The 23,887-nt window shown below is 52.5% G+C and overlaps 1 protein-coding gene across 1 annotated transcript; it reads right to left on the reverse strand.

Annotated features, from left to right (window-relative positions):
- Positions 1-4,910: 4,910 nt before the first annotated feature.
- LOC122099011 (glycolipid transfer protein) lies at positions 4,911-23,887 on the reverse strand. Its single transcript, XM_042669577.1, has 5 exons — positions 23,695-23,887; positions 10,454-10,512; positions 9,924-10,057; positions 9,072-9,222; positions 4,911-5,955 (listed from the first exon to the last, which is right to left on the reverse strand). The coding sequence occupies exons 1-5, from the start codon at positions 23,795-23,797 to the stop codon at positions 5,773-5,775; spliced, it is 630 nt and encodes a 209-aa protein (XP_042525511.1). The 5' UTR covers positions 23,798-23,887; the 3' UTR covers positions 4,911-5,772.

Raw genomic sequence — 23,887 nt, forward strand, 5'->3', positions numbered from 1 at the left:
TTCTGGCTTTTTCTGAGTAGTTTATTGGAAATAAGACTCTCATGGATTTTCCTGCCTAGGCTAGCTTCGAACTGCCATCCTCATATCTCAGTCTCCTGAGTAACTAGGATTATAGGCGTGAGCCACTGGTGCCCAGGCCAGTCAAACATTACATCCAATTAAACATTAAAAAAAACTGCACATGAAGCTGTGGCCCAAGTGGTAGAGTGCCAGCCTTGAATACAGTAGCTCAGGGACAGTGTCCAGTTCAAGCTCCAGGACAGGCACACACAACACAGACACACACACACACACACACACACACACACGCACACACACACACCCCACACCCCAGCACCTTTCCCAGGAGTCACGGAGATGGGGGAGATGGGGTACAAGGAAGCTGGAGACAGTGTCTTGGTTTGTTTGTATACCCATGGCCCCACAAAGAGCCAGCCACAGTGTCAGAATGGAGGCCCCACCCTGCTTAGGACCCACCTTCAATGAGGTTCTTCTGGAATTTTCCCTGGGGCAGAAACCTGAGGCCAGGTGTAGTGGGGGGGGAGAGGGGGGAGCCCGTCTCCTCAGATGACCGTTACCATGGGCACAGCCACTCACGGGGCTTAGCAGCGGCTGAGATTCCTTTCCTTGGCATTGGGCCTGGTGGCTTGTGGGCGTGGCCACAGCTGGACACGGCCTCCCTGGGGAGCTGGTGCCACGGGGAGGGAAGTAACTTGTGGATCTCCTCCTCACTGTGGGGTTGGAGGATTTCTTGTCTTTCCATCTGGGACCCCTTGGTGGATGCCAGAAGGGAATGAACTCTGTTGGAGAGGATTGTGATTTTTCAGGGATCCCCCCACCCCACTTCCTGCTCCAGGCTGTTAAAGCAAAGCATAGGGCTAGTGGCAGCAAAGCTGGAAAGAGGCCAAGGCTGGGCTGGGACCCGGGAAGCAGTGTGTCTTCGCTGACTCTCTGAGATCCTGGCTGGCAGCTCCATAAACTGTGAATTGATTTTTATCAACTTCTGCTCACAAGGACTGGTAACTTCCCTGCTTACAACAAAAACCCAACTCCTGCTAAGCTCAGCAGCTCTCCGCCTTGGCCCTCTTTGCTCTCCAAGCTCTGGCTGCTCCTGCCTCTCTTCAACCTTACAGTTTGCTACTTCCTGGCTTTGAGGCCCACACCAGGCCTTGAGTTCAATCGCCAGCAATGCAAGGGAAAAAAATAAAACCACACTGCTTCCTCTCCTTGCTCAGGGCCTTTGCATTTGCTGCTGCCGGCCTCGCAGCTCTCCATAACTTACCTTCTGTCCCTTCAGATCTCAGCTAGATGTCCCCTGTCTGTGTTCTAGTCTAAATCGAAGCTCCATAATTGTCCTATGGAACCTGCAACTCTTTTTTTGGGGGTGGGGGTGGGGGGTCAGGTCGTGGGGCCTGAACTCTGGTTCTGGGCACTGTCCCTCAGCTCTTCAGCTCAAGGCTAGCGCTCTACCACTTGAGCCACAGCGCCACTTCCGGCTTTTTTCTTTTTGCTTATGTGGTGCTGAGGAATCGAACCCAGGGCCTCAGGCATGCAAGGCAAGCGCTCTACCACTGAGCCACCTTCCCAGCCCATGAACCTGCAACTCTTTGCTATCTGTTTTTTAGTTAGTTTTTGTTGTTGTTGTTGTTCGGTTGTTGTTTTTGTCTTTGTTTTCCGTTCCTGGGGCTTGAACTCTGGGCTTGGGCACTGTCCCTGTTTTTTGTGCTAAAGGCTAGCAGTTTGCCACTGAGCCACAGCTCCACTTCCAGCTTTTTGTGGTTAACTGGAGATAAAAGTCTCACAGGCTTTCCTGCCCCCGCAGGCTTTGAACTGTGATCCTCAGATGCTCCTGAGTAGCTAGGATGACAGGCACCCAGCTTTGCGATCTGCTTTGATCTCTGGATTTAGTATGCATTTCCTCCACTAGGATTTTGTGGGCTTGGGGTCTAACTTGTCCTCTTGCAGAGCCCCTCCAGCCTAGCTCAGGTCCTTGTCCACAGTTAGGTGCTCAGCAAACAAGGCTGAAGGATGCTGCCTTCCAGACAATGATGTCAGACATGGGGCTGTTAAGGGTTAGCCCATTATCCAGCCTCCCATTCATTTGTGCCCCAAGCTACACATTGGTTTCATTGCCTTATGAATACAAGGCTGGCTTACGGTGCTTAGCTGTGTAGCCCATCAGAGCTGGGAGGGAACCAGCTAATCTCCTGATTTTATATATGAGCTGGAGTTTGATCTCAGGATCTTAAGTTTGCTAGGTTGGTGCTCTACCACCTGTGCCATGCTTCCAGCCCTGCTTTTTTTGCTGATTATTTTGGAGATGGAATTTAGTGAACTTTTGTACCCTGGCTAGTCTTGAGCCTTAGTCCTCCATATCTTGGCTTCTTGAGTTAGCTAGCATTATAAGAATGAACCATCAGTACCTGGACATAAATCCTTTGATTTTAAAGATGGGGAAGCTGAGACCCAGAGGGCAGAGGTGACCTATACAGAGTTACACAGCATATCTAGGCAGAAGAAGCAATAGCAGCCACGTTGCATGATGTGTTCTGGCCGGTGTGGTGATGTGTGGTTGGCAGGTGCTTTGCTCTGTCCCGAAATTCAAGCAGTGATCATCATTAATAAAAATGTTGATAAAGCCGGATTTTCACCATCTCCCCTGTATCAGGCAGCGTGCGTGTGTTATTTTACATTAACCCATCAAACAGAGGTGTTAGGGTCTCTTTTGACAGACGGGGAAACTGAGGCTCAGCGAGGTGCGTTGACTCGCCCTGGGATCGAGCAACTACAAAGTCACAGAACCTGGACTTAAATAAATACAAAGCAAAAAACAAGAAACTGTTAGGTGGTGGCTGGAAGTGACAATAGGAGCAAACGTGACAGGAGGGGCGGGGGGCGGGGGGCGGGCGGCGGGGGGCGGGCGGCGGGCGGCGGGCGGCGGGCGGCGGGGAGCAGGGGCGGCTCTGCTCCGGCAGCGGGCGGCGCCACCTGCCGGGCTCCTCGGGAACTGCAGGCGCTCAGTGCGCAGGCGCAGGGGCGTGGGGCGCCTTCCCTCCTCGGCTCTCCTGTCCGCGACCATAGCGGCATCACCGCGCGCTACGAATGGGAATCCCCATTGTGTGGACGAGAACCAGGCGCAGAGAGGGAAGGTGGCTTGCCCAAAGCCACACAGCGCTCCTGTGGCAGAGCCAAGCCTCGGATGCTCCAGGCCTCCCCTACAGATGGCGCCCGCGGTTCTACTTAGGTCGGACTAGGGCGCCCTCCTGCGCTTCACCCGCTGCTCCCACCGCTTTACAATCCTCCCGCACCCTGCAGGTAGGGGCCGAGTCCCTGTGGCAGGGTCTGGAGGGACGGTGAGACACATTATGGTGGGTTCGAAAGCGTGTCTTACTAGCCTCAGTGAATCATCATCATCACCACCATCACCACCATCATCATCATCATCATCATCACCATCATCATCATCACCATCATCATCATCATCATTATCATCACCATCATCATCATCATCATCATTATCATCATCATCACCATCATCACCATCATCATCATCACCACCACCATCATCATCATCACCATCATCATCATCACCACCATCATCATTCATCATCATCATCACCACCATCATCATCATCATCACCATCACCACCACCACCATCATCATTCATCATCATCATCATCACCATCATCACCACCACCACCATCATCATCATGATCATCATGTCGTCGTCGTCAGTCCTGGGGCTTGAACTCAGGACCAGGGTGCTGTCCCTGAGCCCCTTTTTGCTCCTGGGGACCGCTCAGCCATTTCTGGTGGTTTATGAGAGATGAGAGTCTCACAGGGACTTTCCTGCCCTGGTTGGCTTCAAACTGCGATCCTCAGATCTCAGCCTCCTGAGTAGCTCGGCGCATTTTAACTGGATGAGTCAACAGGGGAGCAAATGCAGTGACCTTGGCCCAACGTTGGGGCTATTTAGAGGAACCCTCCTGGTTCAGCTTCCTCTTCTCGGTGGGGTGCCCAAAGCCCACATACATCTCAGATGGTGGAGAAATGACCGGTGACAGACCTGGTGTACAGGCGGTGCTCCGCATGTGCTCTTCCTGGAGCAGGGAAGAACTCAGCCCCACGGACAGGAATGAATCAGGAAGGCAGGGAAGCACTGCTTGGCTTAGTCTTGGAATTCCAAACCCCCAGTGCTCCCCAGGGGGTCCCCACAGGCTCGTGAGCAGTGGAGGAGGGGGGAGCCCTTCCACTAGGAAGGTAGCCCCTAGCTTCATGGCAGTATGGTTGAGACAGGTAGAAAAGAAAGCATGAGATGGTATGCTTTTAATCTGCTGGCAGAGTTCTGTGTTCCCAGGAAAGCCAATGTGGGTGAGCGGGGCTAGACAGCAGTTAGGGCTTAGGCAGAACAGAATTCCATGGGCAATATTTGAAAAGATGGTAAAGGAACTAGTTCTGGCTTCCATCCCTTAGCCAGAAGAAACCTTCCAAATTGGGCATCTGATTGGATTATGTACGTTGAAGGTGTTCCACAGGGTTAGAGGCGTGGCTCAGTTGGGAGAATGCTAGCCAATGAGCCAATGAGGGTCAAGTTCGAGTTCTGGTCTTGGACCAAAATGAAAAGTGTTCCATAATTTTCAGGGTCAAGCTCAAATCCTGTAGTAGCACGATGTCACACACACAAAACCTGCTCACCTGAAGTTCACTGACCACCCTGCCAACACTAGCATTTCCCTGGCCCACCCGTCCACTGGGCTCTGCTTTGGTAGAGCGGGAAATAAGGGAAATCAGTATTACCCTCTCCACTCAACCTCAGTGCTCAACCACCCCTGCTGTCTTCCCAGCCCCGCAACTGGTGCTCTTTTTGGATACTAGGGTTAAGACTCAGGAAGCAAGCAGCACACGGACATGATTCCAAAATATACATTTATTTGTTAAGAATGATTTAGTTTCTGCATAAAAATCACCAATTGTTCCTCATTGGGCTTTTTTTTTAAACACACATCACTTCTTTTGGGGTTACTTTATTTGCCCCAATACTTGAGGAGCAGTTATAAGGCAACGAGGTGGTTTCTTGGGTTTCTGCAGCTGGTGGCTCACACTGCCCTCTAGGGAGGGTGCCAGGATGGGTGGTCTCTCGGAGGCTAGAAAAGCTGACCCTGGAGAATGCAGTCACCTATGGCCATTTGCTGGAAAAGGCTTGCTGGTGGCTTTCAGCCATTAAAAAATAAGAATAACAAAGCTCTCTGGGGAGGCAGAGGGATCAGAGTTTGTAGAAACAAGAGCTGTGCATACCAAACGCTTCATCAGGACACACAGTCTGTTTTTGTGGAAAACAAAAACAAAACACTGGCATGATTTCCAAATCCGATCCATTCAGTCTTAACATATCCAAAACATCATGCAAGGAGATCCAGATCCTCATCCTCGCAAGGATGCTGGGTTTGCTTTACCTCAGCTGGGCTTCTGGGTGGGCAGAAAAAAATCAAACCAAAAAACCCTAGGACTCAATGTATTAGCAACTGTTAATCGGTGTGTACCACACGGGTCTGCATGGTTGTGAAATTCAAAGGTGAGTTGGGAGGAAGATGGGTATCTATTGCTTCATTAGGATGAGCCCCAAAACATGATTTAAAAAACACACAAACAGGGCCACCCCCTCCCCCACAGGACCCAGCTGGCCTGGGGGTGGCTTGGGGGGGGGGGGAGGTGGGGGCTGGGCTGGTTTGATTCACAGTGATTCCGAATAGCCAGTTCCAGGCGGGCGGCACCTAGACCTTGTAGTTGAGCTCTGCATTCATCTTGGTGTACATTTCATAGATTACGTCGATGGTGGCCGTGTAGTTGACCAGGAAGAGGCGGATCTTCTCCAGGCATTCCTCCTCGGTCACGTTCTGCCCCTTGGACAGTGCCTTCAGGAAGTCAGACTTGTAGGGAGCAGCATAGAGCGCTGCCTTGAGACCGGTAAGAAAAGGGGTGCAGTGTTAGCAGGGGAGACTTGGAAACGCAGAGGACTGCCCTGAGCCCTGCTAGGTAGGGCCAGAGCTGGGCTGGCTGTGATGTGGGAGGGAGAATGACCAGGAAAGAGGAAGTGTGTGTGTGTGTGTGTGTGTGTGTGTGTGTGTGAGAGAGAGAGAGAGAGAGAGGGAAAGAGAGAGAGAGAGAGAGAGGGAGAGAGAGAGAGAGGGAGAGAGAGGGAGGGAGAGAGGGAGAGAGAGAGAGAGGGGGAGAGAGAGAGAGCACGTGTATGCAAGCAGGAAGGACAGGCATCAGCTTGACAGACAGACAAACCTGAGTGGAACTCGAGCTTGCGTCACCAGCTAACACTGAGCCTCCCTGTGCCTCAGTTTCCTTTTCTGTAAACTGGAGCAATAATGGTATTTGCCTAAGTTGCTTTTGTAAAGATTAGAGGTTATAGAGCAGGCACTCAGACTACCACTGGGCACAACTCAGACTACCACTGGGCACACAGTAGGTACTCAGCCCATTACTGGGCGATTACTAGTTGCCATCAGGATGGGCTGAGTACATAGTAGTTGCTGGCCCCAGCACCAAGCACACAGTCGGTGCTAACTCCAGGACCAGGCACACAGTAGGTACTTGGCCAGCACTTGGCACACAATACTTGCTGGCCCCAGCATCAGCTACGCAGTAAGTGTTTACCCTGGCACAGAGCATATAGCAGGTGCTTGACCCAGGTAAGCCTCTTTGCTGGGGTTTTCTGCTCTGGAGGGGTAAACTGCTTTGGGAAGCTCATAGCTCCTGGGGCTTGAACTCAGGGCCTGGGCACTGTCCCTGAGCTGCTTTTGCTCAAGGCTGGTGCTCTAGTACTTGAGCCACAGTGCCGCTTCTGGCTTTTTCTGTGTATGAGGAATTGAACCCAGGGCTTCATGCATGCTAGGCCAAGCACTCTACCACTGAGCCACATCCCAGCCCCTCACGGCTCCTAATGTGGACTTTCTTCTGTCCTTGTAACACTGCCCTAAATTTCATAGCTGCCCCCAAACTTGTAAGGTGCCGAGTCAGGAATGCACAGAACTTCAGAGCCAGAAGGAAAAAGACACAACTGGATACACACCCTTGGTGTGCATTTGGCAGGATGAGTAGCGAATCGTGAATGAAAGCACTGACTGACTTTGCAAACCATGGACCGGGCACTCTACACAAAACTCATTCAAGTTCCAAACCAGCCTGTGAGGCGGGGCCTGCTTCATTCCCAAGGCTCAGGGAGGTTCAGTCCCAGCCTGGCTTTGAGCTCTTAGGAGCAAGCATTCTTTCTGCCTCAGCCTCCCTAGAGGTGGGATTACAGGTGTGCTCCACCATGCCCAGCCAGCCACCCGAACACTGTCTACACTGTCCTGATCTGAGAAAGAGGTGGGATTACAGCTCATAGGCAGCTGTCCTGGCTAGGCACGTGTGACACTGTCAGGGTTCAGGGGGTGGTTGTAAGGCCTGTGTCGGGGGAAACACACTTCAGGGAGGGTAGGAGACTCAAGATGCTCCTAGGATGGGCCTCGTCCCCAGCCATGCCAAGTCGATGGCAGATGTCATGATTCCCACCTCATGTGCAGCTTCTCCTGCCTGGATGCAGCCTGGCCCCTGACTCTCCTTGGTTCACAGCAGCCAGCGGACTCTGGCTCTCAAAGCATCAAGGATGGGCAGGTCGCTGCGGAAACCGCAGTAGAGAGACCCGCCAAACCGAGCAGGCAAATCCACACCGAGGGAGACACGGGTGGGCAGAATGGCCAGCCACAATCATCAAGAAATCTAGTAACAACAGATGCTGGAGGGGATGGGCCCAAAAGGGAAGCCTGCTGCATGGCTGGTGGGAGTGTGAACTCGCTCAACCACTTAGGGAAGCAGTATGGAGGCTCCTCAAAAGACTCCACATAGAGCTCCCCTAGGACCCAGCAATCCCACTTTTGAGCATTTACCCTAACAATCACAAACAAGGCTATACTAAAGCCACCAGCACAACTATGTTTATCTCAGCATTATTCACCATAGCTAAGATATGGAACCAACCAGATGCCCCTCAGTAGATGAATGGATCAAGAAAATGTGTTACACACACACACACACACACACAATGGAATTCTATGCCTCCATCAGAAAGAATGACACAGCCCCATTTGTTAGGAAATGGAAAGAGTTGGAAAAAATTATATTAAGTGAAGTAAGCCAGGCCCAAAGAAACATAGGTCCCATGGTTTCCCTTATTTGCAATGACTAGTATATGTCTAGGACAAGCAGAAAAGGTAAAAGCTATGTACATATGAGCATATAAGATGATGCTAAATGAAATGAACCCCAAGATAGGGACACAAGAGGTTTTATCTTTCTTGCTGTTGTTTTTAATGCACTTATCATGTACTATGTGATTTTTTTGTTTCTTTTGTATGTTCTTCCCCCATGGTATAACCCTGTTTTCACTGTATTTGATTCTGGTGCCCTACACCTTGTATATACATTTTTCTAATTTGGGGAGGGGAAGGGACATAACAAAATGCTGAAATAAGGATACAGGTTGATCCATTGTTAAGATGAAATGTATAAGACACTATGTTGAAAACGAACCTTACAACTTGGGGGGGGGAGGGAGGAGGTGTGGAGGTGAGGAGGGAAGGGATGAGAGGGGAAAAACAAAGGAGGAGGTAACAATGCTTGATAGGAAGTGTACTCATTACCTTACTCCTGTAACTGTAACCCCTCTGTACAGTATCTTTACAGTAAAAAAAATATGTATTAAAAAGAATGGCCGGCCACAGCTTGAAGCACACAGAGTGTTTCAGCCTGCCGATCCCTGGGGATCATCAAAACCAGGCCTCTCTTCCCTCCCTGTCCAGCGTGACAATCTGGCTGGATCTGAGGGTCCACCAGGCTAATTCACCATGAACCTGCGCTCCCCACAGCCCGTGTTCCTCTCCCATAGCTTGGTCAAGCCTGGCAGGCCAAGCCACCCAGAGGAGACACCACAGGGCACAGGCAGCGCTGGCAGCCACTGCAGGTGAGCCCTTCCCGAGCCCCGGACAACCGCAGGCTCCACGTGGACGTGGTCGAACCCACTCACCTGGAAGATCTTCTGCACGATCCAGCCGTGGTACTTCTTGAGGGCCATCTCATAGGCCTTGGTAGCATTGACTCGGATGAGGTTGGGGTGGTTCTCGTCCCGTTCCCCGTCACAGATGCTCTGCAGGAAGACCTGGATAAAGCGAAGGCCTCTGCGGCCAGAGAAGAGACGGCTCCTTAAGACCACAGCTATGAGATGCGCGTGCGCACCGTGGGACCTGGTGCACGTGGCCCAGGCTGTAGCTGGGAACTGGGGATCCTGGGACAAAGGGCAGCGGGGAGTCCCTGAGGCCACCTGAGCTCAGCATCTCCCTGGCACGCTCTCCCCTGGCCAGGGACACCATTCTCACTGGGTAATAATAGGAACCAGGGCAGGGCTGGTGGGCCTGGCCATGCCAGTCTCTCTGCAGAGGGCTCTGGGGTGTTGGAGGATCAGGAGAAGGGTGGAAGGTCAGCAGGAAGCCCAAAATGGTGCCAGCCACTAGTGTCCTGTTCCTCTCGGCACTGGGTGGCCGAGCTGGGTACCACCAGCCCACCGCTTAGAAGAGCGCTGGGGTTCCTCCCGAAGGCGTGCAGGCCTGGCACAACCCCAGCCTTGCTCTCCAGTGGGGCTCTTACCTTGAGTGCCCTTCACCCTCAGAACCCGGGGTCCCCGTGAGCCACTCAGCTCTGGCTCTGCGGGTGAGCTCCAGTCTGGGCTCAGTTGGACACCAATTCCCACTCCTCACCTTGAGTTCTGGCTTGGTCCTCTGGCCAGAAGCCTCTAGGAGCCACGACCCCTCCTCTCCCTTTGGGACGGTGCCCCCAAAGTCTCCCGTGAGCCCTCACTGCCCTAGTGGCCCCCCCCCGTCACCTTTTCAGCCACAGCAGCGCCAGCGTGGCCCCCACTTTGGGCCATTCTGCTCCATACATCTCCTTCTCCACCTCCAGAATGTTCTGCAGGGTCCGGAACTTGGCTGGGTCGGTGTCATACACGGCTTTGATTTTCTGAAAACAGAGCATGGTGGTGGGGGGGGTGTGGGGGGCTTGGCATTGGAAAGGGTGCTTTGCAGACAGCTGCTCTGTATGCTGGATCTTCTGGTCCCCAAAAGACCACGGCCAGGGACAAGATTTCTCCTAATGACAACTACCCCGGTGTTCGCACTTCAACAGCCACCATGGACTTGGGCGTGCAGATGGAGCAGAGGTTCCTAGCCAGGCTGGGCCCAGACAGCTCACTCATGCTGTCCTGGAGACCCCTGAGGACCCCCTCCCCAGCCCCCAAGGATCAAGCCACGCCCCCTTTTGTCTCCTCCCCCTTCCCTGAGGCGGGGGCGGGGCAGGGGGCTTCTGACCCCTGCCGTGGAGCTGGGCTGGGCTGCAGCCCACGGGCCAAGTGCTCACCGTGATGTTGCCGCTGATGTCCGCCTTGATGGGCATGAACACCGGGGAGCCGAGGCAATCTAGGGAGAGAAGGAGAAGAGATTTCAATTCCCAACAAGGCTGACATTCAGCTATGATGCAGATGTCACCAAGGGCTGAGGAGGACCTGGGAGCGGCTCGCTTGGTGAGTTTAGGGGACCTGGCAGAGCTGTTTCAGGTGTTAGGTTCTGTGGGAGCCTGGGAGGTACTGAGCTCCAAGAGCAGACCTTGTCAGAGCCTTAGATGCAAGCGGGACATCTCCCTGAGGTGAGCGCTGTCCCCACATGGACCTGGGCTAGACTCCTAGCTCCGTCCACACTGACAGGGTGGGCTTAGGGTTATTTGTTCCGCTTTCCAGGCCTCACAGGGGTGTGATGCCGAACACTGTGCCGGGGCCCGTGTCATGGAATGTGGCCTAGGAGGTGACACCTTCAGCTGATGACATCGGACGCTGGCCTCCACACCAAGTGCCTACCTGTCCTCTTCCTCCTGGCGGGCTTTCCCGGGACAGGGACATCAAGGCAGCCAAAGCTCCTGGTAGAGGGCTGGGCTGTTCCTGTCCCCCTCACTGTCCTCTGTTGAGCCCACAGAAGTGGGTGGCCAGGTCCCCACTGCGGGCTGTCAAAGGGTACCAAACCACACCCACAGGAGGGAGCCACTGCCGCCAATGGACCAGGCAAGGCCTCTGTGCCAGCTGGCCACGGGTGGGTGTGGGAGCTGGCGGAGGACCTTCTGCAGGCCTGATTCCAGCCAAGGACCCAGCACACCTGGCCAGCCATCTGGAACATTCTACCTGCAGCTGTAAAGAGGTACATGGAGGATGCAGCATTAGATGCTTTAAGTGAGCACCCACAGTGTAACGGGAAGAAGGTTCGGGTCACCTCCCTGGACCTGCTTCCTCCTGTGTGAAATGGGGCGGAGGGCTGTCACAGGAATTAGAAATAGTGCAGCAGCTGGGTGTGCATGCCTGTGATCCCAACACCGGGGAGGCTGAGGCAGAAGGATGCAGCGTTTGAGGCCAGCCTGGGCTACACAGTGAGACTCCGTTTCAAAGAAAAAATAGGCTAGCCAGGAGCCAGTGGTTCACACCTTCAGTCCTAGCTACTCAGAAGGCTGAGAGCTGGGAATTGTCATCCAAAGTCAGCCCCGGCAATTAAGTCTGTGAGACACTTATCTTCAGTTAGCTACCAAAAAGCCAGAAATGGAGCTGTGGCTCAAAGTGCTAGCTTTGAGGAGCTGGGAAGGTGGCTCAGTGGTAGAGCGCATGCCTTGCATGCCAGAGGCCCTGGGTTCGATTCCTCAGCACCACCTAAGCAAAAAGAAAAAAGCCGGAAGTGGTGCTGTGGCTCAAGTGGTAGAGCACTCGCCTTGAGTTGAAGAGCTGAGGGACAGCGCCCAGGCCCAGAGTTCAGGCCCCATGACCGGACCCAAAAAAACAAACAAAGAAAGTGCTAGCTTTGAGTGCAAAAAGCTCAGGGACAGTGCCCAGGCCTGGAGTTCAAGCCCAGAACTAGCAAAAGAAAAGGGCAGGGGAGGGGAAAGGAGAGAGAAGGAGGAGGGGGAGGGGAAAGGGAAGGGGAGGGGAGGGGAAGGGAAGTAGTGTACCTCGGTTGTGAGCACATCTCAGTGGCAGAGCGCATGCTTGCTGGGCATAAGGCTCTGAACGCAACACAGCAGCTTAGCAGTGAGTGCTGGTGATAGTCAACCTTATGACTTCCTGTTTTTCCTAGGATCTGGCAAACACCCCCAGAACCTCTGCCAACGGCCAATCACCCTTGACCTGTACCCCCGACCCTCCGTGACAGGGTCCTACTATGCAAGCCTGGGCTGGTCTGAGCGCAGGGTCCTCCTGCTTCGGCCTCCTGAGGGTTGGGATGGCAAGGGCGAATGAACCCAATGCTCCAATGCTCGGCTGACTCTCCTTAAGGCTCACTCTCCTTAAGGCCCCTGGTGGGGGCTGGGCTGCTGCTGTACCCTGCCAAGCCAGCAGCGTGCAAAGCCAGCCCAGGCTGGAAAGTCTGGGAGACACTGATCGCCCATTAATCAGCAAAAAGCCAGATGTAGAGCTGTGGCTCAAGTGGTAGAGGGCTAGCTGTGAGTAAAAAAAGCTAAGGAACAGCACCTAGGTCCCGCCCCTCAGTACAGCAAGTCCAAAGATTAACCTTGGCCTAGTGGGCAGATGGAGGGTGGGCAGGCCGGCAAAATGACCATGGAGGGATTAAGTGGGAGGTGGACAAGTATTTGCTGTCGTTCTTTCTCCTTTCCTGGATATTTGAAATTATCACAATTTTCATGAAATCCCTGCTCATAAAGCTACTCTTCCTCTTCCTCCTCCCCCTCCCCCTCCTCCTCCTCCTTTGTGACACTACTGGGGCTTGAACTCAGTGCCTGGCATTTGTGCTTGGCTTTGTAACTCGAGGCTGGTACTCTACCATGTGAGCCACAGCTCGAGTCCAGCTTTCTGCTGGGTAACTGGAGGTAAGAGTTTCACAGCCTCTTCTGCACAGGCTGTCCCTGAATTGTGATCCTCAGATCTCAGCCTCCTGAGTAGCTGGCCTACTTCTCTTTACTTTCCTCCATGTTCACCCACTGCTCTGGCCTAGTGTGGAATGCCCAGGGGCTGTCCTCTAAGAGCCACACAGGGACCAGGTGGCCTCGGCTGCCCGCTGCGCGGCTCCCCACGCAGCACCCCTGTGCAGCGATCGAGTGTTCTCTCTGAGTGCCACCCCGCAGGTTCCATTCCATCCAACCAGGACGGTGGAACATAGGCAAAGGGGCCTGGGCCTCAGTTTCCCTGCCTGTAAAAAGGGAATCCTAGGGAAGGAGGAAAGGGATAGTGCACAGAGCAAATGCTCCATCAGCCTCTATGGGCTGATCTTCACCCCCAGCCTCCAAAGCGGACATGGGAACCCCAGGCTCAGTGGCTGGGCACGGACAGCCAGGTGGGTGGTTTAGTAGCTTTCCTCCAAGGCTTCTGGTCACTCCCTGTGCTTTTCAGAGATGCAGAAAAAAATTCCTGGTTTCCTTGGCTCTGGAATGGGCTGGACGTAGCTCTGTGTGGCTCCACCCAGGAGCCAGGAGAAAGATGTTTTGTTTTGGGTTCTCCTGACAGGGCGCTCTGAGGGTCATGAGGCCACCCTGGTCGGCAGGCGCTGGGCCCCACAGCAGTGGCTACTGTGTACTATGGAGGCCCCACAGAGGCCAGAGCTTCTGTGCCACTGCCCGGGACAGGGTGGGGGCTGCAGGATGCTTCCGGCAAAGTGGAGAGAGGGTGACAACGACCACCTGCGGCTGGCAGGAATGGGGTTTCAGTGTGCATCTCTATGCACTGAGGCAGCTGATGGCAGACTGTGAGCGTGGGGAAGAGCCTAGTGCTCTAGAACCAGCAGGTGCTGGGTTCGAATCTAAGCTAAGTGATTTGCTCCTGCAGGCGTAAGTCCTTCACGTCCCCAGAAGCGCTCCACAAGTATGTGGTCTGCACAGCTGTCGGCCGCCAAGGCCTTCTGTGTGTCCAGCATGGGAACCCAGGACCCAGAAGTCACCAGACTTAGCCAGAGCCACACAAGTGCCAGGAGCCCAGACACAACCACAGAGCCAAGGCGGGTCCCACATCTCCCTTTCTAGAACATTTCCACCTGTTCACGTGACCTCAAGGAAAAAAAATGAGAGACCTCTGATGGAGAACCCCAGGGCAAGCACGTGGTAGTGCCTTGCTAACAGCTCCCACTTGGGCTTGCTTGTGCTGAGTGCTGAGTGCTGAGTTCTGGGTGCTGGGCAGAGTCTCAAGCAGCTTATGTCTCCCTTTCCTTTCCCACAGAACCCAGCCCCAAAACTACCTTTCCAGTTTTACCAGTTTTCCAGATTTGTTTTGCTAACTGACAGCAAACAGACTCTTTAATACATCTGGACAGACCTGTCTACCTGGAGGGAGAAGGAGGGGAGGGAAGGAGGGAGCAAGGGAGGGAGAGAGGGCAGGCACCAGAGTGTTTCTCTAGTTCATCATCTAACCTCCAGGGAGAAAGGAAGCTGTTATTAAAGAGATAAAAATCAGGTAAGATCCCACCATCTTATTTCATAGGGCTAGATTGCACTTGTGCGCACAGTTTATGTGCAGTATGGCTCTAGCTACCCAGAACTCCTGGCGAATGAGCCTCTCTGCTTAGCAGAAGCTTTTTGCTAAGGATGTTACTCGTCCTAGAAGACATAATGGAAGGGAGAAAATTGATTATAAAATCCAGAGTCTTGGGCTGGGAACGTGGCTTAGTGGTAGAGTGCTTGCCTAGCATGCATGAATCCCTGGTTTTGATTCCTCAGTACCACATATTCAGAAAAGGCTGGAAGTGGCGCTGTGGTTCAAGTGGTAGAGTGCTAGCCTTGAGCAAAAGCTCAAGGACAGTGCTCAGGCCTTGAATTCAAGCCCTAGGACAGGCAAATAAATAAATAAATCCAGAGTCTTTCTGTATGGGACAGGGAGAAAATCTCACTACAAAAGCCCAGTAACCAAGTGGGACAAGAAATAGACTTTGTGTAACAAATGTAATAAAGATTATCCTTACTATGTAGAGTGCTTACAAATCAATAAGAAAAATAGCTCTATAGAACACTGAGCAATTCACAGATGAAAAGATGCTTAAGCTCCATAAGAAAAAGAAAATAAAATTTAAACAGGGAAATATCTCCATCTATCAGTTGATTTTTATGAATTCATCACAATGTAACACAAATGTCCCTGTGTTTATACTTATTGTAACTTTCTAAAAAGGGTCCACATTGACAACACAAATTATAGCCTATAATCCTAGCCACTCAGGAGACGGAGATATGAGGATCACGGTTCAAAGCCAGCCTGTGCAGGAAAGTCCATGAGATTTATCTTCAGTGAACCACCAGAAAACCAGATATGGCACTGTGGCTCAAGTGGTAGAGCGCTAATCTTGAGCAAAAGAACTCAGGGACAGCACCCAGGCCCTGAGTTCAAGCCTCACAACCCCACCCCACCCCCCCAAAAAAGTAAATTATTAAGATAGGGGAGTGGCACAAGTGGTGGAGTATTCCCTAGCTAGCATGAGGCCCAGTACCTCATATGTATACCCATGCATGCATACATACATACATATGTATTAATTCAGGCTGACTCAGAGATGCCCAGACCCCCTCCAGCTTTCCCCCTAGGCTGGACATGGCTTGTCTTCAGGTTTCTTGGGGTTTGGGCAGGCATGTGGGATTGCACTCACTACTTCGTTCTACCACTTCAACCATAACAGTGCTTTCCTTTCCCTTCCGTTCTTCTTTGTTTGTTTGTTGTTGGTCATGAGGCCTGAACTCTGGGCCTGGGTGCTGTCCCTCAGCTCTTCAGCTCAAGGCTAGCGCTCTACCACTAGAGCCACAGCACCACTTCCAGCTTTTTTCTGCTTACGTGGTGCTGAGGAATCGAACCCAGGGCCTCATGCATGCAAGGCATGCGCTCTACCACTAAGCCACCTTCCCAGCCCACTTTCCCACCCCCTCAGTTCTTTAGCTGGTCTCAGACTATGATCTTCCTAGCTCTACCTTCCAAGGACTGGGATTACGGGTGGGCACCATCATACCTTGTCTTTGTATACACACACACACACACACACACACACATTTAATGTACTTTGTTTTTTTTTGTTTTTTTTGGTCCAGTTGTGGGGCCTGAACTCTGGGCCTGGGCGCTGTCCCTCAGCTCTTCAGCTCAAGGCTAGCGCTCTACCACTTGAGCCACAGCACCACTTCCGGCTTTTTTCTTTTTGCTTATGTGGTGCTGAGGAATCGAACCCAGGGCCTCAGGCATGCAAGGCAAGCACTCTACCACTGAGCCACCTTCCCAGCCCTATTTAATGTACTTTGATGGCTACTTCTTCCTGCCCTGGCCACAGTGCTCTGACTCTGTCACTATGACTTGCTAAGTAAAAGGCACCAAGCAAGGCATTTGCGCATGTCCTCTTGGACAACTCTAGCGGGACAGGAGCCATGCAGGGCCTCCTGCCTGGGTCTCTGCCACCGCTCAGAAGGGTGACGCTGCCCAGAAAAGCAGAATTCCCCAGCAGCCACCACGTGTGCCTGCACAAGACTCATTTCCTCTTTCCTCTCTCTTTTTGTGTGTGCCATACTAGGGCTTGAATCAGGGTCTGGATGCTGTCCCTTACCTTTTCCCCCTTCTCTACCACTTTAAGCTTTTTCCCCATTGATTAACGAGATAAGAATCTCCTGGACTCTCCTGCCTGGGCTGGCTTCAAACCATATCCCTCAAATCTCAGCCTCCTCAGTGAGGATTATAGGCCTACGAGGCTGGAGCCTAGCTCATTTCCTCTTTCCACAGCTTCCTCAGCCTTGGAGAGTTACCCATCATGCTCAGCAAGCCCACAGCCCAGCTAGCCGCAGCTCAGTGGCAGGTAGGAGCTGCCTAGCATTCTTGAGGTCCTGGGTGCCACCCTCAGTATTGAAAGAAGAAGAAAAGAACACAGCACACATCTGGAAATTTCCATCCTGGCTGCCCCCCACAAGGCCTTCATCTTTTAAGTGATGTCTGCACTGTTGAGTAACAGGTACAGACTCACCCTGCCCTAGTCCACCCTCCCTTTTCATCTCAGGAAGAATCTCCATTCAAGAACAAAATGCTAAGCTGGGTGTGGTGGCACAGGCCTGTAATCCCAGCACTGGGGAAGTCAGGACAGGGGGATTATGAGTTGGAGGTGGGCCAAGGCTACATAGTGAGACTCCCAGCTCAAACGACCAGCAAAAGACACCGGACATATGTTTGCCTTGTGAGACGTACAGCTTCAGTTTCAGCCTGCGTGAGTCAGGACAAGAACAAACCTAACTAGCCCAACCCCAAAAAAAATTTCCAAAAAGGAGTGACAGCATGTTTGTCACCATTGCTGATGCCATTGTTTTCCTAGGTGGATGATGAAGTTCAGTAATTAGGCACCCAGGGCAGGTTAACTTTACAGGTCCTGGGTTACAAGGATCACAATGGAAGCTCTCAAATTCCAGCCCGGGAAAATAAATCATTTATCCATCTGGGGGTTGGTGCTGTCACAGGTCGGGTGGCAATCGGGCCTGTTTTGAAGAAGAGCGCTGAGGTTCTTACTGCCTAAAAATAGGCACCAATGCTTACCAAATAATTCAAATTATTGTCTTAAAAAGTGACCCCCTCAACCTGCCAACCACTGGTGACAGTTACCACCTTTGGCAAAATCCAGGCTGGAATGGAGAGGGCCACGGGGACACCAGTTCTCTTCACCTGCTGTGTGGCCTGGGAGAACTTAGTTAACTTCTCTGCACTGCAGCTCCTTTGTTTGTGAAGTGAGGCTGCTAATGACTTGGCCTCATGGATTACAGTGATGTTTAGGTGAGATGTGTAAGCAAATAGATGAGGGCAATTAAGGACACCCAGGTGAAGTGCTTATTTGAATAGAAGCTGTTATTATTTGTATGCTAATTATTATATATGCTATCATCACCATCATCGCTATCTTTCCCAATAGGCAAAGCGTGTCTTTAGAGAAGAAACCCAGAAGATGATCAAGAAAGCAAAGCCGATGTGGAGGGGGTAAGGAAGAGCAGAAGGAAAAAGAGGAAGAAGAAGAAGCCAAAGGAGAAAGAAAGGAAGGGAAAGAAGGAATAAAAGAGCTATGAAATGCTAGATGCCGGTGGCTCCAGTCTGTAATCTTAGCTACTCAGGAGGCTGAGATCTGAGGATCACTGTTCACAGTCAATCTGAGCAGGCAAGTCCATGAAAACTGTTCATCTCTAATTCACCACCCAAAAGCTGGAAGTGGAGCTGCGGTTCAAGTAGTAAAGCACCGGCCTTGAGTGGAGAAAGCTAAGGGACAGTGCCCTGGCCCTGAATTCAAGGTGTGTACACATGTGCGTGTAACACACACACACACACACACACACACACACACCATCTCAGAGTAGTGAAGTTAAGTTAGGACCTGGGGCAAGCAGGATTACTGTGGAATCATGAGCTGCAGAGGTTTGGTAGGAGCCAGTGAGACTCAAGATACACTTAACACTATGGAGTGGGGGGAAGGGGGGGGAGACTGGCTTTGATCTAAGAAGCACTGTGGGAATGTAACAAAAGGAAGTAGCATTCAGCTGCAACAATGAAACCGGAGCCCTTAGACCTTTCATTTCCACCCTGAGCTCACTGAAATAAGCACATTTTTGCCAGGCAACTTCCGGTCACTTCCCCACTCCCCCAACTCCCAACCTGGCCACCCCAGAGGACCAGAGCTGACCCTCTGATCGCCCCCACACCCATACAGGGCTGCACCTGCTTCAAAGCCCAGAGGATGGCTTAGTCAAATCTCTACACCTCTCTGAAGGGGTCAGTGCCGGGCTGCGACTTCTCCCCTGCCTTCCCTCTGGTGCTCTGCAGCAAGAGATGTCAGACCCTAGGCCTGACCTCACGCCAGGACTTCCCTGAACACTAAAGGATCTAATTGCCGTCAGCAGGGGACAGGCGCAAGCAGGCACCAGGGTCCCATCCACGCTAGCCTTCAGATGCTACAAACGACAGCTCTGGTGTGATTCTGCTGGAAGCAGCCAGCAGCTGGCCCTGAGCCCTGGCAGTGTGTCATCGAGACTCAGAGGTGGTTTCCTTTTGGCAGACCCATGTCCCAAAGGCTGTGTGACAACAAGATGCCCCTTTTAGAGCTCTCTCCTTCCTGGGCAAAGATGGGGCAACTCCAGGCACTAAGCACCCACACCACCCTAGATCACCTCCACGGATCCTCCCGGGAGGCTGTGTTTCTTCCATTCACAATTGGGACTGCAGGCTCAGAGAGGGCAAGGACTTATGCATGGACACACAGCATCCCCAGCTCCCCACAGGACTCAAGCTTAGGCTGGTTGGGCTGGCTCAGCTTGATACAAATGCCTGTGTTTCTTCCCACTCATCTGTCCCAGGTGTTCTGGTCATGGATACCAGAGGAAGATGGAGTTACAGTGGTGTGTCTTCCCCCTGCACCTCAAACACAGCCAAATGGAGGGGCAGGAAGCAGACTGACAGGAAAATGCAAGGTAACCATGGCAGCTCTCCCCCAGGTTCCCTGATTTCAAGGTCGAAAGCAACCATTCTCAATGACATCTCATTGACTCTTTCTCTGCCTGCCAGTTGTCAGTGCTTTAGAAGGGCTGCAAAACTCATCTAAAGGGTGGGGGGGAGGGGGGAGAAAAGGGAGGGGAAGAGGAGAGGAGGGATGGAGGGAGAGAAAGCCTGACCAAAGCCAATCTTGCAAACTGATCAGTAGGGTGCGATCCGATTACTGGGTCAAGGTAGAGAAAGCAGAGGGAGAAAGGGTTGGCCTTGAAGCGGATGTGGCAAAACCTGTACAACTGGAGAGAGATTCAGGCTAGAGATAGAAGACAGGCAAAGCCCAGCAGAGATGCTCCAAACCCGACAAGCAGGAGGCTGACTTGCGACCCACACCCACTATAGCACAAAGAACCAGCATTCACCAAGCCCAACCAACTAGGTTACAAACCACACCCTACAAAGGTTTAAGAACCGGGGCTTGTTCTAGCCGATAAAAAGACTGCACACCCTTGAGCCCAATAACTGCACTTGTTTTGTTTTTTTTTTTTTCCCTTTTTTATTTCTTATAACTGCACTTCTTAAACAAATAAAGTTCCGAAGAATTGTGCACAGAAATTATGCACAAAAAAAAAAAAAAACAACCAAAACAAGCAGCAATTTGAGTGTCTAACAGTAGTGGATCAGTCAAATAAACATGGTCCAGCTGGGTACTGTGGCTCACACCTGTAATCCTAGCTACTTAGGAGGCTGAGATCTGAGGATCACAGTTCAAAGCCAGCCCGAGCAGGAAAGTCCTTGAGACTCTTATCTTCAATGAGCCACCAAAAACTGGAAGTGGTGCTAAGGTTCAAAGTGGTATGTAGCCTTGAGCTGAAGAGCTCAGGGACAGTGCTCAGGCCCAGAGTTCAAGCCCTACAACTGACAAAAAAAAAGAGGTTATGGGAATGATGGATACCAGTGACTCTCATCTGTAATCCTAATTTACTCAGAAGGTTGAGATGAGGATCAATCTTCAAAGCCAGCACTCGGAAGGATAGTCCATGGCACTCTTATCTCCAATTATCACCAAAAAGCTGGAAGTGGAGATGTGGTTCAAGTGGTAGAGCACCAGTCTTGAGTGAAAAAAATAAGGGACAGTACCCAGACCTTGAGTTCAAGCCCCAGTACTAGTATACACGTGTACACATACACACACACGTGTACACATACACACGCGTGTACACAAACACACAGTTGATGGTAGGACTAAGTGGATTCACATGCAGTAGTAAGCACACAGTAAGTGTTCAATAAATGGCAGGCATCAGTTAGTTTTGCATAATTTTCCTTCCATGACTAAACCTTCCTTGCAGAATTACATTTTTTAAAGACACAGATTTCAGCCACATAGAGAGGGGGGAAGGGAGAGAGAGAGAGAGAGAGAATATGAATCAGAGCTGACTTTGCTTCCCTGGAGATAATTCTGGGGTAACATCTTGGAGGGTAGCAATCAGGAATGCACAACATCTTATGACATACCGGGCAGCAGCCTCCCATCCCCCCTAAAATGACCCCCAAGCTGGCTGCGCCTCAGTGGATAAACCCTGGCTTGAGACAATGGTCACCTCAGGCCAGCTGTATTAGAGAGCCACACACACTGCCCGGGTCATGTTGGTGAGCAGCTGCTTCCCAGATGGAGACGAGAATCCCTCCCTGCCAGCAGGGAAGAACTTTCCCCAAACCCCAGCGTCAAACCCTCCAGAGAAAGTTTTCTGCAGAAGAGCACAGCTCACCATGGATTAGCACTTTTCTTTTGCTTTTTCTCTAGTTTATGTTAAGAAGCATCCTCTTCGGTGAGCAGTGAATGGCTCTGGTGGGCAGAGACAGGGCCACCGGCTGTTCAGTCCTTTGTGGTCCAAGCCCACTGGTGGCTTCTGTGTGAATGGAGCTTCTGTCCAGAGCTGTGACAGCCCACGGCACAGCATGGCAGCAGAGACAAGGGTCTTTTGAGACCAGGGGAGGTGGGGGGGCAGAGGTGCTCCTCTGTGCTGGCTCCAGCCACCACCTCCCCCTTTCCTGCTCAACCAGCCAGATCACTGCACCTGGAGTGTGCCCCAGGAAAAAGAGCCACACGGCCCAACCTGCATCTCCCACCTCAGACTCACTGCTGGCGCTGAGGCTGAGCAGTCTCTGTGGGGGTGGTGGGAGGGGGCTGCCCTGTGCATTGTAGGACATTTAGGAAGAACCTCGATTGTACCCCTTGAGTTATGGCCAAAAACAATGTCCCCTGACATTGCTAGACGTCACCTAAGGGACCAAACTACTCTCAGTTGAGAGTCAGTGGTTTAAACAGAATGTAAATCCGGATCCCGAGCAAGGTGGCTGTGCCTGCCACAGTTCATACCACCAAAGAGGAAACAACAAAACAAGAAAAGAATCAACGCCTCCGTGCTAAAACCCTCCAGAAGCAGTATTATCTCAAGCTTGAAATACTGATAGAAAGCAAGGGCTGTAGACACAGTATTGACTGAGCACCTACTATGTGCCAGGCTACTGAGAGCACAGTGATAGATGTGAAAGGTTGAGACCCCCACTTTTGGTCAGGTGGCTGCCCGGGCTGGAGACTCATCCAGAACAGGCAAGTCACTCAGCCCGTTCAGCACTGGTTAATCATCTACTGTGAGAAGGAAGCAAAACTGGATCCAGGACTTACAGCTATAAAGCCGTAAAGCCATCCCCTCGCAGCCACACACATCACGGGGATCAGCATCCCCATTTCACAGATGGGGACCCTGAGGCTCAGAGGTGGAGGAGGAAATAATCTAGGCTAGAGCTAGGCAAAACTGTACACTTCTGTGGGAACAACTGCTCCCAACCAGCCCTGGGAATGACTGGCTGGGTAGCAGATCTCTTCAGTCCAAGTCTTCCCCTTTGTGGGTTTTGGCTGGACTCTGTCCCGGGGACTGATGTCGTTCTGCAATATGGCTGAGTACAACCGCAGGGCGGGGCTCTGGGAGAGTTCCCCAGAGAAGAAAGCAAGGCTCAGGTTGCACTCTTTATGGACGGAAAGGCAAAGGGCAGATGTCATTGGCTTCCCTTCCCATTTTCCATGGAGGACCTGGACTGAGCTGGACTGGGAGGGAAGCGGAGGAGGAAGAGCTGTCTTGGGCTTAGGAATCACCTTCCCAGAGGTCAGATGACCTCCTTTGACATATAAGGGGGGGGGGGTGTTCTGTGTGTGTATGTCTGTGCTGGTCCTGGGGCTTGAACTCACCACCTGGTGCTGTCCCTTAACTTTTTCACTCAAGGCTGGCATGGTACCACTTGCGCTACAGCTCCACTTCTGGCTTTTTGGTGGTTCACTAGAGATAAGCGTTTCAGGCGCTTTCCCGCCCCAGCTGGCCTCCAACTGTGACCCTCAGATCTCAAGTCTTCTGAGTAGCTAAGCCTAAGGAGTGAGCCACCAGCGCCCAGCAGGGTTTTTCTCTTTCGAAGCACAAGGTGCCAAGATGCCAATATCTGACAGTCACCCCATAAAGCAACCCCTCTGATCCTCACGCAGAATCTCAGCCTAAATGGAGGAAATAATTTTCAGTAACTTCCCCTAGAAAGGGGCGCTGGCGTTTTGCAACTTGTCGCCAAAATCCCCCTCCCTGCCTGCCTCCCCAGGAGAGGTGCAGTTTTGTGGGGAGAGGGGGTGTCTTTGATCTGGAGTATGCAGCAACATTGAAGGCGAGACTCGGGACGGGTCAAGCAAGGGATGGTTTTACTCGTCTTTAAAGAAGACGGGGTGAGGGATGCTGGCCTTTGGGGGAGAGGCAGGAAGTCTGGGGGGAGGCGGAGGACCCGGGGTCCCCCGGCGGTGATGCAAGAGGAAGGGACTTTGCGGGGGGGGGGGGGACAGGGGTGATTGGGGTGCAGGAGGGAGCAGCGCATGGCTGGAGTTATCTATGTGAAGGAGCAGGAGGGAGATGGAGGGCGAGGAGACGTCTGGGTAGAGATGGGGAGCGGGGCACGCTCGGAGCAGGGAGAATTCGGGGATGCTCGGAAGGAAGCGGGGATCTGCGGAGTAGAACCGGGGCTCGGGGGTGTCTGGGGGTGTCCGGGGATCGGGGCTGCAGGCCATCCGCGCCGTTCCCCGAGCCCCCACCCCCCCGCCGTCACCCCGACTTACCGAAGAAGGGCGGCAGGTGGGACACCGCCTCCAGGAAGGGCCCGGTCTCGATCTGCTTGTCCGCGGGCAGCGGCTTCAGCAAGTGCTCGGCCAGCAGCGCCATTTCGGGGTCAAGGCCCGCGGTGATGCCCCAGCCGGCGCCGCGGGCGTCCACGCCGCCCCCCGGGCCGCCGCCGTCAGCGCCGGGGCCGTC

This window comes from Dipodomys spectabilis, unplaced genomic scaffold, assembly GCF_019054845.1.
Source record: "Dipodomys spectabilis isolate Male_0828 unplaced genomic scaffold, ASM1905484v1 ptg000499l, whole genome shotgun sequence".
Taxonomy (NCBI): domain Eukaryota; kingdom Metazoa; phylum Chordata; class Mammalia; order Rodentia; family Heteromyidae; genus Dipodomys; species Dipodomys spectabilis.